The sequence below is a fragment of the Zonotrichia leucophrys genome, chromosome 2 (genome assembly GCF_028769735.1).
Source record: "Zonotrichia leucophrys gambelii isolate GWCS_2022_RI chromosome 2, RI_Zleu_2.0, whole genome shotgun sequence".
Taxonomy (NCBI): Eukaryota; Metazoa; Chordata; class Aves; order Passeriformes; family Passerellidae; genus Zonotrichia; species Zonotrichia leucophrys.
In genome coordinates this window covers 48,181,683-48,195,040 of record NC_088171.1, presented here as the reverse complement: position 1 = coordinate 48,195,040, position 13,358 = coordinate 48,181,683, and the positions used below count along the sequence as shown (strand labels likewise).

Sequence of the window (13,358 nt, the reverse complement as noted above, 5' to 3'; positions counted from 1 at the left end):
TGTCATTAACCTCATTCCACCTATGGAACAGGTATTTAAGAAGCTGCTTGGATAGTAGTTGCTGTAGTCTAGAGGAAGGTATTATTTATACAACACACTCCAAAGGCTAGAAAAATGCTTACACTGGGATTTTACTATGCATATTATTGACTTATTAGCTCAATCCATCAGTTTCTAAAGGACAGAGACCAATAATATGACCTGGCTCCTAAATATAGCATAAAAATCTAACATTTTATTCTAACAAATAACCTCTGACAAGATTAGGCAGTGTCTGCAGTGATGCAAGGCTCCAGGCTAGTGACTGGGATACAATTTATACATAGAATGTGTTTCATAAGTGCAGAATTGTCGTGAAATTTGTGGTTCCCACATATTCTCTGTTAGCACTCATGGGCTCCACCCCTTTTCCTGTACTGCTGTGCCACTGGAATGGCTACCTGTGTATAAATGGAAGTTACAGATAAAACTCCTCTTTCTGCAAAATGAAGCCTGTGGTATTTTGAATTGTTCTGTGACACGTAGTGCACTTGTGTCTGCAGGATGGAGTAAGTCCAGTACTGCCAGTTCCAACTGATCTCTTGACAATGATGGGATTTTGGCTAGGGCACAACCTGGTCTCTTGTGAGATTCTTTAGACTCACAGGGGTGGTTGCCTTTGGCTGGCTGGCTGCCCTGATAGCCCAGCTTATGGGACTGCAGACATTGAACACCATTGCACTCAAGAGTGGTAGAGATCTACTTTTTAAGCCCAAGACCAGACCAAGTTGCCATTAACAGGAAGGTTTTCTGTTTTTCGGTACCCTAATTATGACAAAACAGGGACAGGTAGCCCTTCTGTCCCCTCTTTGCTCATCCCTTGCCATCACATTGCACTCCCAATGAGGCAGATTGTTGCATGTAATATTTCACCTGTGTCTCTAGGACCATGTTTTTATTAGTGTTGTTGCAGAAAGGAACAAGATAGAAATAAATGGAAGTAAACAGGATGGAGAGAATTTTTTAGGAAGAGACTGTATTAGTTTTGCTGTGGGTTTTGGGGTTTTTTTTTTGATTGCTGAAAGGCTTGTGCCTTTGTGACTACTGAATGTTAGGAGGTGAGAACAATGAAAAGAATCCTGGTACATAAATTACATGAGGGAGGTTCTCAAAGGTAACTAGAGCCCGGGGCATATGTTCTTTGACAGTTTTCTACTGGAAAAACAGAAGTAAGTCAAGTCAGGAAATTCAGATTTGTACTTCTCAGAACACATGTAGCACATGTAGATGAAATACAAAAGATAAAACCTATGGGATCTGTAGTGTGATATCTGTATTCTGGTATGCAGGGTAGCATTGTGGTTTTCAATTTCCCTTTTTCATATCTTTTAGAAATAATCTGTCCAATGGTATCCAGAATTTAAAAGCTGGGAATCACTGCTAAGCAATCCATGCAATTAATCTGGGTTGATAATCCACCTCAACTGGCTACTTTATAACAGCACAGTATCTCAGTACTTTTTGTAATACTCAAGCAGGTTTTCCAGAGGCAGTGAATTTTTGTGCAATGAATTTGTTTTATATTCAGAATACTAGACCTCTTTTTCAATCACCAGACATTGCTAATAATTGGAAACCCTTGGATGTAGTAAGTCAAGTTTACTAGAAGACAGTATATTCTTAATTTGGTTGATGCTGTCTGATTTACAGATGTGAGTTCAAAATATGTTATAGCTTAAACAAATGTACTAGAGAAAGAATTTTAAATTTGGTGCTTTGCAACATGATTTTGACATAGTCTCAATTTTTTTTTTCTCATTTATTTGGTAATGATGTTCAGAAGACCTATAGAAAATTCTAGAATAGCAGTTAAATGACTTCTGTGAAAACTGCTTTGCTATCAATTATAACATTTCAAATGTGCCAGATTACCTGTTGATTATAGGTTTCAAGCACAAATAGGCATGGAACAGTATCCTTTAGTCAGAAGAAAAATAAGGACATCCACCCTTAGTTTGGCAGCTGAAAAATCACTTTGCTACGAGATTGCGCTTATAGAGTAACTACAGATTGGGAACAACTATTTTTGATATCAGCCATGTGCATGTGAAACCTGCCAGTGCATGTTCAGCACTCAGCCACCATTTGTGACACTTCCAGGAGAATTCTGACTTAGGGTGTTCAGTGATTGTCTACATACAAAAGCATTTATTACTGGCCAGCTGTACCTCTTAGCTCTAACAGCTTGCTGTCACGGGTTTTTGGTATTAGATTGACACAAGCTTTGGGGGAGGGAGGGAATGGGTAGTTTAAGGTCATCTTGAGTTGTTTCCTTGAATTAAATTTCTTTTTTATTTATCATTTGTTAGATACTTGTGTGATATTAGTTCTAATTGTTCCATTACAGCAGCAATTTAAGGCTTCTGTATTCTTTGTGGCTTTTAAGAGCTGGTTAATAGAGAAGGTGAAACATTAATACCTCTGGTATCATGTTATTTCTTTGTCTATATTTTAAGAAGTAGCTGTGTAATTCCCAACTCCAATTTTGTCTACCTAAGCAAAGCCACATGCTCAGAAATTTAATATGTGTTCAGACATTCTGGAAACCTTAGTTTTCACTTACCCTTCTTAAAAGTAAGGATTCTTATACTGTAGCAGTTGATACAGGTCTGAAGTCAGTCTCAAAGACCAGGAATAGAAGCATGGTCATCCCATTCTGTTATCCAAAAAATGCATCTCTCTTATGTATTTAGTTTGAAGTTGTTCTCCTTGTGATGGGGAACTGTGGTTTCTCACCATGACAGCTCATGGGAGAGCAGGATAAGCCATGTAGGCAGGTTGTCACGTATGTGATGAGAATGATCTGACAGAATTTGAACAGGAATGCCAAGGAGCATGCTCCTGTGCCAAGCATGGAAAAAGGATTCAGAGACTTATGATGGAAGAAAACTGAGTTTGCATAGGATACACGTGCTTTAGTGAGGGGGAATAATCTAATGCTTCTACCTCTCTTCTTTCCAGTGGAGAAAACACCCTGGCTGCAGATCATTCATCACATGTTCATGCAAACTGGATCTCTGGTCTTTTTGGTTTTTAGGGCAGGATGTTCGGGAGAGCTCAGGAACACAGGTTGATATGGAACTGACAGAGGTCCAACAGCATGAAATACATTGTCATGGTGCTTATGTTGGGAGCAAAACTGAATTTTACTGTGAAAATAAATCCGAAATTAAGCCACTGTTGATTTTTTTTCCACTTTGGAGGCATTTAATGATCTCTTGCTGCTATTACCTTCAGAGTATAATTACTGTATGTAAAGTAATTACAGTTCAACTACATATTACTGGGGGATGAAGCTCAAATCCCTTTTGCAGGCTTTAATCATGCCACAGTCGTATCTCCTGTTCTGTAAATCTTTTTTTTTTTTAGGTACAGAAGTAGGAAATATTTCTCTGTGGCACAATTTATTTGTACGTGTAGTTTCAGCTCACCTAATGTTCTGGAAAGAACTGGAAGAGGAGGGGTTAGAACCAGTGAAGTGAGGTCACTTCTCTAACAAGCCAGCACAAATGTTAAATTCAGTTTTAATCCTCAATGACTTTTCTGTGCAGCCGGTTTGCACCAGGGACCAGTCTTCCCCAAAGGCTATGCCAGGGGTCAGAGCAAGAAAGGATGGTTCACTCTAATTAAAGAAACCTTATTTGCTTCTTGCACTTAGTCTGATTAATAATGTTTCTTTTCAAGTGTTTTTAAAGCTGGTGGTGTCTTGTTATGGTAGAACAACTTTGATTAGATAAAACACACACTATTGTCTTAAGGCTTTTCAGGAGTGTAGCTAGCTGATCTCTCCTGCCTCTCCAATTATAGCTTATTGTCTGTATTAAGACTGAAACTGTATTAACACATGAAACTGAAGTCTTTTAAACATATATTACTATCCATATACTGTCAAAAATTGTTTACAGTGGCTGGCCCTTTCCAGTGTTCTCACCCTTTTCTGAGAGTAAACTCTGTGAATCAGATTTTGCAGATGAGATCACACCAGACTGCTTGTATCGCAGCACAGATCCCTGTGGGACTGCACTGTAAACACTGCTCACATGCTCCTAGGCAGTTTCCTATTTTTTAAGTTATTCTCTGTCCTTACAGAAAGCCTTCCTTGCATGATAAAAATCACTCAGCTCAAAACTATACATTTGTTAATGTAGCAGTAGATGTTCATGAATGTTCTGTAGTCTTTTTTTAAACAACTAAGTTCTTACCTGCCAGCAGTGTAGTTGTGCATTGTGAAAAATGCATGTATTTTATGACTGGCTTTTTGCAAATATTAAAATGAATATTATATGTGCTGTGTTAGAAAGTAATTCTGTATTAATTCTCTTAAGTAGTGTGTTAAATATAGTTTTAGGATATAAAAGATGTTAACATAGAAACTATGCTATGTAGGATACTTTTTTTAAAGAAAGGACTTGCAGTGAGGTAGCAGCCACAGGACACCTAAATCTTTCAGATAAAAAGAATTTACTGCCCTCTTATCAGAAGAAACGAACTTCTTCCTGCCTCAAAGGCGCTGTTCGGATTCAGAGGAAGAAGCTGACCATGACCAGACAGAATCTTGTCTTTGAATGGAATTTTTGCATCATGTATGAGGTGTATGAATATGCAACAGGCCGTTGCTTTTAAGGGTTAATCTTTTTTAACGGGGATCCTTTTTCAGGCTTGTGCTGTCCAGAAAAAGGTACCCAGACGTCCATAACTTTTTGTCTCTATTGTCTCATATTGTCCTAATTCAAATTGTCCCCATTATTATTACTCTAATTGTATTACTATTTTATAACCATTTTATTACTATTAAACTTTTAAAATTTTAAAAACAAGTGATTGGCGTTTTTCACATGCATGGAGATGCAGGCACAAGTCCAGTCTAATTGTTCAAAAGTGATATACACACTCAGTTCTCCCCTATGCCGAGAAGTCAAGATTAATGTGACATGACTGCAGTTAAGACATTTTGTGTTTCCTTTATGTTGCAGTTTTGAGTCCTTAAGATTAGTTTCACTTTATGAAAATCAAGTTTGTCCTCATTATTTCCTTTTTTTTCCCCTCTAAACGCAGAAAAACTTCACTGGCCTAAGACAGAGCTTTCTAGGAAATCAATCCTGAGTCTGGAAGTACATAAACTGAACCTGAACAATGAAAACAGCCTCCAGCATCCTCCTTCTGGCATCCTTAAGGACATTTTCACAACGGGAACCAGCAGCTACAACGTCCTTCTGCAGAGCAAAGAGGAGAAAAAGCACCACGCTCAGAAGCAGCCGGCCTCGCACCACAGGAAGCACCGGCGAGCCGCCGCCAAGCGGCCCTGCAGCCCGCGGGGCAGCCGCGGGAGGGCGCCGCTGTCGCTGCCGGCCGGGCGGCGCTGCGGGCCCCGGCAGCCGCCGCCGCTGCTCGGCAATGGCCCCGCGGCCGCCGCCCTCAGCAGCGCCCCGGCCCCGCCGGCCCGGCCCCGCAGCAGGGCTAAGAAGCACTCGGGCCTCGCAAAGCCAAAGCAGGCCCCGGCCTCCAGAGGCCACGGGCAGGAGGGCGAGGCCGCTGGGCAGAAGCTGTGTTTGCTGACTGCGATCAAGCCGTCCAACGTGGAGAAAGAGAAGGTCAAGTTTTTCGACTCGGATTTCACGTACAACCCTCAGTTTGAATATGAAAACCCTGCTCTGCCAAATGTGTTAGCTAAGCACAGCCATGCGTCCGACAGATTTCTTAAGCAGGTAGAGTTGCTTTTAGTCCCCTCCATTTCCATTGATTATTTCTTCCTACACCTACGTGATATTTGGCTTTGTTTGTAGCAAGTAATTTCTCCTTATTCTCCCCTGTGTCACAGACATCTTTTATGAAAAATCCTTTCCTTAGGATTTTTCCTCCTGAGAAGCTGAGAGGCCTCAGGAACAAAGTGTAAACAATTATTATCTGCTGCTGTGGAATGCAACAGGTGCATCTGTGATTGGCCTCATGTGGTTGTTTCTAATTAATGGCCAATCACAGTCTCAGACTCTCTGTCCGACACACAAACCTTTGTTATTCATTCCTTCTTTTTCTATTCTTAGCTAGCCTTCTGATGAAATCCTTTCTTCTATTCTTTTAGTATAGTTTAATATAATATATATCATAAAATAATAAATCAAGCCTTCTGAGACATGGAGTCAGATCCTCATTTCTTCCCTCATCCTCAGACCCCTGTGAGCACTGTCACACCCTGCTCTTTGAAAGATGCATCAAAGATGAGAATGCACTAGTAGAACTGAAATAAAATCTTTTTAATTAAAAAAAAATTAAAACCTTTCCGAAATTTACAGGATTTTAAGGGATAAAGGCACAGTTCCTTCTAAATGGTTTACATGAAACAGAATTTAAAGCAAGAAAGTTTTTGTAGGCAATGAAGCAGGATCCAGTAGAGGAAAAATACAGTGCCTAAACAGGCAGAAGAATAAGGCAGCATAGAAATCCTGCCAATCCTCTTGGTGACACAGGGATTGGGAGAGGATAGCAATTATTTGAGGTCATAGTTATTGGATAAGCATATGTTGGTGTTACTTGTTTTAATCAACTTTGAAAGGGTATTTGGATATACATTAGACTCAATCAAACAGCTGCCAAATTCCATTCCAGAGAGAGGTAAATTTTAAGAAGACAGTTTTGGTTTTTCATAACTTGCAGCCACACTGGTAACATAGCTACAGACATTTCCATTCTATGTAACTGCCTTGGCTTCCTACCTGAATTACAGAAAACCTAAACAGCAAAAGCCCCGCTTTTAACTTTGACCTAAGTGACAAAACCCAGTTCTTATCTGTGCAGTAGCAGTATTCTCCCCACTTTTGCTATTTTTAAGTGGTTTAGAGGATTTTTTTTTATTATTTTTAAATGGTTTAGATCTTATTTAGGTCTAACAGGCTTTTCTAAACAGAGACTCTTATGTATTCAAGTGATACTTAACTTGGGAAGACATCCTGCCATTCCATGAGTTTCACTTCTTTGCAATATGAATATTTCACTTAAAACTAAAATTCCTGGTGGCAAAGATACATGAATTAAAAGGACTAGGGAATGTAAGAAGTGATCCCTGACTTGTGAACAGACTGATATTTTTTTTTCTTCTTCTAAACCGAAGAATATACAAAAGTGTTGTTACCCATTACATCATTGTATTGACAGACTCCATTTTCACACTGAAAATATCTGTATATTTTAACAACTCAGTTTCTGCATTTTCATTAAAAATTTATTTTCTTTATGAGAAAAGGGAACAGCTGTTCTATTCTTAAAATCATGTTCCATACTTCCAAACAATGAACTAAATTGTAATGACACAAATAAAACTACTCCTTGACTAGAGCTTTTTAATAAGTTTTCCTTTGATTTTTTTAGCAATATTAGCAACATAGATGACAGCAAATCAACAGCTACTGATTTGAAAAACTGAATTTAATATAAATTATCCCTTTTAGCATGGGCTAGCAGAGCCTTGGAAGTCCTTTTATGCATAATGATTTTCTGGAGCAAACCTGTCTTTGGTTTACCTTTCTTTTAACAAACACCCATAAGTGTAAATATTGACTACTTTAAGAATTAATGATTCCTCAATATTTTTCTGATTTGTAATTCTACCTTTTTCCCTGTCCGTAAAAAGTATGGGAAAATGAAGGCCCTGTAACAACTTTATAAAAGGCAGTAAGGGATTTAACATTCAAGGAAGGATATTTCTGCCAGTTAACAAGAAATATGTAAATTGTTTCACAAGACTTAGTTTGAGTCACTAGAAAAGCATGTATTCAAAGTTCAGTCCTAAAAATACTAAACAAAAATACCTTGCACATAAAAATCCCAAACCAGCAGCTTTAACACAGCTCCAAGCCCAGCAGGTGTCACTCTCTCTCTTTTATCTACAACTAGCTTTAGAAATTTTCATCTCCACGCAAATTTGAATTTAATTTCATGCAAATTTACTATCCAGAAAAAGCAGCATTAATCAAAAATTTTAATCAGGAAGTATTGTGGGAGCACTCGCTTTTCCTCATTGCTATTTTTTTTTCAGGCAGATTTTACTTGTCAGAAGAAACACGTAGGTATCTTACAGGAAGTTCAGAAAGGATGACTTCAGTTGCAAAAAAAGTACTCACAGTGTCAAGAGCTGGGTCTGCAGTAAAAATGCAACTGTGTGTAGTCCTCCTTTTTGCTACAAGAAGGTTCAGTTTTGTTGGGGTTTTTTTTGGAAGCATATTTGGCTTCTGTTTATTGCTCCACTTATTTTAGAAAGCCTTGGCAACTGTGAATAGTTATTCCTATTTTTTTTCTATACAAGGTGCTCATGGCAACTTACACTTGCCTGCTCTTTTATGAGTAAAAAGCTGTAAACCCAGCTCTTACTGACTGAACCCACCATGTTTATAGGGGGCTTTTAGGATACTTAAGCAAAATGAGCTCAAAACCTGACATTTCAGAATTTTAGAAAATTTTTCAGTCATCTCAGAAATCTTTTTACCCACAGCTGTGCATAGCCTGCTAGGACATTGAGACAGATTGTGTTTTCTTATTGCCCTTTCTGCATTTGTGCATGTCTATGAAATTGGTTAATACAGCGTTACTGAAATATGTCTGGAAGACAAATCACACTCTGCCCCATTTATTTACTTTTTTTAAAGGCAAAGAGCACTGAAAGTTTGCAAACCATTAACCCAGCAGTGCTGCAGTGGGGAGTACACAGGCTTGTGAGCACCCTCTTTACCCCATGCCTCCGCTTAAATCAGAGCTTTTAAACCTTGGGCACAGCCCAACACTTCTATTGATTGACTTTTCACAGACATCGAGAAAACATTTTTGAGTTAGTAATGCATTTGAAAAATGCTAGTTTTAGTGTCTTCCTTCTCATACTGTATTCTGTTTGTTTCTCCATATCTCCATTATGATATTTTCTTCATAATAAGTATTTTCATGAGTCACACAATACAGTGCCTTTAGGGAAATAAACTGGAGAATAGAAAATAGTATGCAGATTTGCACTCTTCAGAAGGATTAACATATCCGGTATTACAGAAGTTAATTTTCTTACCACTGTGTTTCAAGGTCACTGCAGCAGCTCTGTGCTCCAAAAGTTTTCTGGCTCAAACTACTTATCCCTCATTGTGAAATTTCTTAGCGCTCAAAGCGTTTGTTATTTTTGCTCAGATGCTAGAGGTGGCAATATTTGCTTAGAAATAGTTGTTCCCAGTGTTTGCAGAGCAGATGAACTTAACAGTTGCAATTTGCTGAACCAAAATCAGCAAGTTGTAATTTTAGGGACCCTGTTTCTTTGAATTGTACATGGCAGCAAGAATTGTATTTCTGTATACATTTAAAAAAAAAAAAACCAAAAAAAACCCAACCATTTCATCAGATGAGTGATCCTCCCACAAAAGAGTTATGCATCCTCTTCCCTTGCTATATATTCAAGTATAGCAGTTTTAAATTCATAAATAAACCAGTTACACCACATTGCAAGTGTTTGTGTGACACCTTTTAAGGCAATAACAAAAGTAGCCTACAATTAGCAAATTTATCAGATGTTGGGGAAAAAGAGTTAGGTGGAGCAGGAAGGCTAAACAACATGGCATTCAACACTGAGTAATCCTTTGCTATGTCCAAGTGATGTCACAGCTGAGGCATGTGGAAGATTCAAGGACATGACACTGTCTGTATAAAGCACATAATTGTAAAACACCTCATTCTGCACTAGTAACAAATTCCCCTGCTAACTAGGATTTATGGATAAGGTGTGCTAATACATAACACAAAGCATGGCAGCCCATCCAAGTGGCACAGATTCTCACAAACGTCTCTCTTCCCCTAGAAGGGACTAATAGATCACTTCTGGTGACACCACAGTGGGAAGGTAGCTTTACTTCAGAGCACAGTCTCATACAAAAATCCAGTGAGTGTTAACTTCAAATTCTTTACAAAGTAATTTAAAAGTTTTTAATTGAAAATATTTCTACCAGCTCTAAATTACTTAAATGTGACCGTTATACCACTAAGAGCAAGCATGCAGAAGAAAAACCCCTATAAACACTAAATAAAACCCCAAATACTACAGCCTGAGCAGACTAGAAATGGATATTTACCTTCCTCCCTCCATTCCTCTTGACCCAAACAGCCACCATTTTATGGCTGTTGATTAAACTAACAAGCTCAGCCTGGTACTAAATGTTACCTAATGATGCACCTTGGAAGCTTTTTTCTCCCCAGCAGATAAGTTATGCAGGAAGAAGAGCAATGGTGTGTGTCTACCTTATCTGCCTTACAAATCTCAGCAGAGATTGCAACTCCTTTGCAGCAGAACTAAATGTAGGATGAGCTGACTCAAGCAGGGGGCTGACTCCTGGATCACTGAGACCCTTCTCTGACTTGCTTGCCTCACACTACTCATAAGAAGTCTTATCAGTACACATCTCTACTATAACTCTCAACCATTGAGCTGAGTTGCTGGACAGGGTGATTTGAGATTCAGAGACCTACTTGGCTGTAAATAATTTGTTTTAAAAAGCCAACACCACTGTAACCTAATCCAGTAAGTGAAACAGCCTTGCCTTGCTCTTGTTCGTGCTTCTGTGTCATTGCTTTCTTGAGCATCTGTAGAGTTTGCTGTGCAAGGGGGCTTGTCTTACGATTGCTACTTCTTTTGCCACTCTTTGGTAGTGATCAGAGGGATAAGCAGACATTCTAGGTAATATTGAAAAGAACAGGAATTACTACTCCTAACCAGTAACCTGGTACAGCCACATAGTTCTTCTTTTCTTCCATTTTTTCACCTGTTGCTGAAGAGTTTACAGTTTGGCCTCAGGAAGTGCAGCAGTACCAGTGTTCTGCTGGCCCAGAGGCTGGAAAATCAGCTCACAGTTGGATGCTGCAGTAGGCAGCAGCTGGCATGCTGGTCTGGATTTTCCCCTTTCCCAGCAAGTTCTTGCAACAGCTGACTGAGTCATCTCACCTTGGAGGCAGGTGCAGAATCCCAAATTAAGGGCTTGGTGTTGTAGTCAGTGCCTGGAAACCAAACATTTCCCAAACCATTTCCCTTCTGGAACCACCCCCAGCAGGAGTGGTTGTGGCAAAAAATGTCCAAACCAGGAGCATCACTGGGGATGGGGCTCACCCCAGTGTCAGGGCCATGTGCCACTCCCTAGGGATTTGTGTGCAATGTGCCTGTGTGTGAAGGCTCTCCCTGTTGTTTCAGAGATTCCAGAGCCACACCTGCCCACTTGGAAAGAATTCTTGGGACTTTTTCTGTTTCACTTGAAACAGAGTCAAGAGAGAAGGTGATATAGGGGTGAGCACCCTTCTTAGTAATCTCTGAATATCTCTTCAGCAAAGAGGAGGTTTAAGCTTAACAGCTTTCTCAGTATGCAGGAGCTCAAACTTGCAACACATATCTGGATGTGGATGGAATGGCAGGATGTGGGTTACCTAGTGTGGCACATAAAGAAGTTTCCCCTTGAAGCTGTGAACTCTGTCAGGTTGAGGTAGGAGAGGTTGGAGTGGGTCTGTGTTTCTTGAGGAGGACCTGTGTCTGAGAACCTGCTGTTTGTATTGTGTTGTTGATTCAAGTGTCTCACAGCATTTAGGAAAGTTTCAACAGCCCAGGAAGGTGCCTGCAAGCAGGCAGGAAGAGTTAGAACTTGGGTCTCCTGACTCCCAAAATCATGCTGCCTTCTGTAGCCCGGAGGTCTCAGCTCCAGGGAGTTTGCTGTTACAGACAGTCAGGCAGGAGGTTTGATGTGTTCAGTGCTCATTTTCTCTCTCTGTTCACTGTGATGAGGTGGTTTTAGAAAACGCCTGCACTCCAGCTAAGGTTGGAGAGTCCTCTGAGATTTCACAGACTTCACAGAACCACTAGGCTGGAAGAGACCTTATAAAGATCATTGAGTCCAATCCATGCCCTAACACCTCAACTAAACCATGGCACTGAGTGCCACAACCAGTCTTTGCTTAAACACCTCCAGGGATGGTGACTCCACCACCTCCCTGGGCAGACCATTCCAGAACTTTATCACCCTTTCTGTAAAAAATTCTTCCTAATATCCAGCCTATATTTCCCCTGATGCACTTTGAGACTGTGTCCTCTGGTTCCGTCAGTTGCTGCCTGGAGGAAGAGACCAACCCTCACCTGGCTACAGCCACCTTTCAGGGAGGTGTAGAGAGTGATAAGGTCACCCCTGAGTTAATTTCAAACAAATTTAGGCATCCTAGAATTTAAGTGGGTACTTAGTGTTTAGTCCTATAGATTTAATTGAAATTTAATATCAACAAGTTGTGAAGACAAATTTCATGCTGGAAGGTTGATTGACAGATGACTTCTTCCAGAGTGAACAAATAAAGTTAATTAATTGTTCATAGAAACCCAATATTCCAAACAACTAGTAGGTGACATAAATATCTTAAGGATCTGGCACCTGGCAAAGGAGACTGAAGAACTGTTATCATGAATTGTTCAGGCTGCTGGCTGGGAATTAACTTCCTGGGAAAAGGGAATATTTAGCTCGCTTCTTTAACCAAGGATTTTGTATAAGACAGGCAAATGCCTCAGAATGTGCAGACACTAAAAGAATTATAAAACAGACAATATTTTTAGAAGTTAAAATTCATAGGTAATTTTAAAAAATGAAAAAATGGTTTGGAAAAATATACAAGACAAAGAAATACTGATCATTAGGTGCAATATTTCTGTGGCCTTCCAGTAAGTGACCTTTCCTTCATCAAAGAGCTATTAGACTTTAAAGATATGTCTAGCTGCCATTTATGGGTTTCAGTAGCAATTACTCGGGGTTGATTAGTTTCAACTTGAAAAACATTAGAGAAGGATTGTTGGTAGCTGTGAAAGATAAAAAATTAATCCAATTTTTGTGGAAAATCAGTCAACCTGCCAATGTCAGAATTTACATAGCTGTAGACAAATGCATTTATGAAGGGATATAAGTGTATAGTGTAAAAAGAGATTCAGTCTACAAGATTTTCACTTTTTAATGTTAGTGATATTTTCTTAGCAAGAACATTAATTTTTTAAGGTAGTGCCAGGAACTTCTGTTATCAAGTCTCTGAAAAAAGCTATTCCTTGTAGCTGGACTGTTGCTGGGAAAGAAGTTATTCCATAGCACATTTTCTTTTAAGGTGTGTAATGATGTGCTGGAAAGAAGATAACTAGGGATGAGCATTTCACACCCCATCAATAAAATCTTCAATATGCATAGTCCAGATCATGTTTATGGGCATTGTGCTGGGCTTTGCTCTAGGAACTTCTTCTAGCAGCAATTCATAGGAGAATTGTTGATACTACTCTATTTATCTCATGAAATAGG

General features: G+C 39.4%; 1 protein-coding gene across 1 annotated transcript in view; it reads left to right on the top strand.

Moving 5' to 3' along the window:
• Positions 1-13,358, top strand: part of MATCAP2 (microtubule associated tyrosine carboxypeptidase 2) — a 28,086-nt gene that overhangs the window by 2,534 nt on the left and 12,194 nt on the right. The window contains exon 2 of the mRNA XM_064704891.1: positions 5,095-5,744. Within this exon, the coding sequence (XP_064560961.1) occupies positions 5,095-5,744 (650 nt within the window). The remainder of the gene's footprint in view (positions 1-5,094; positions 5,745-13,358) is intronic.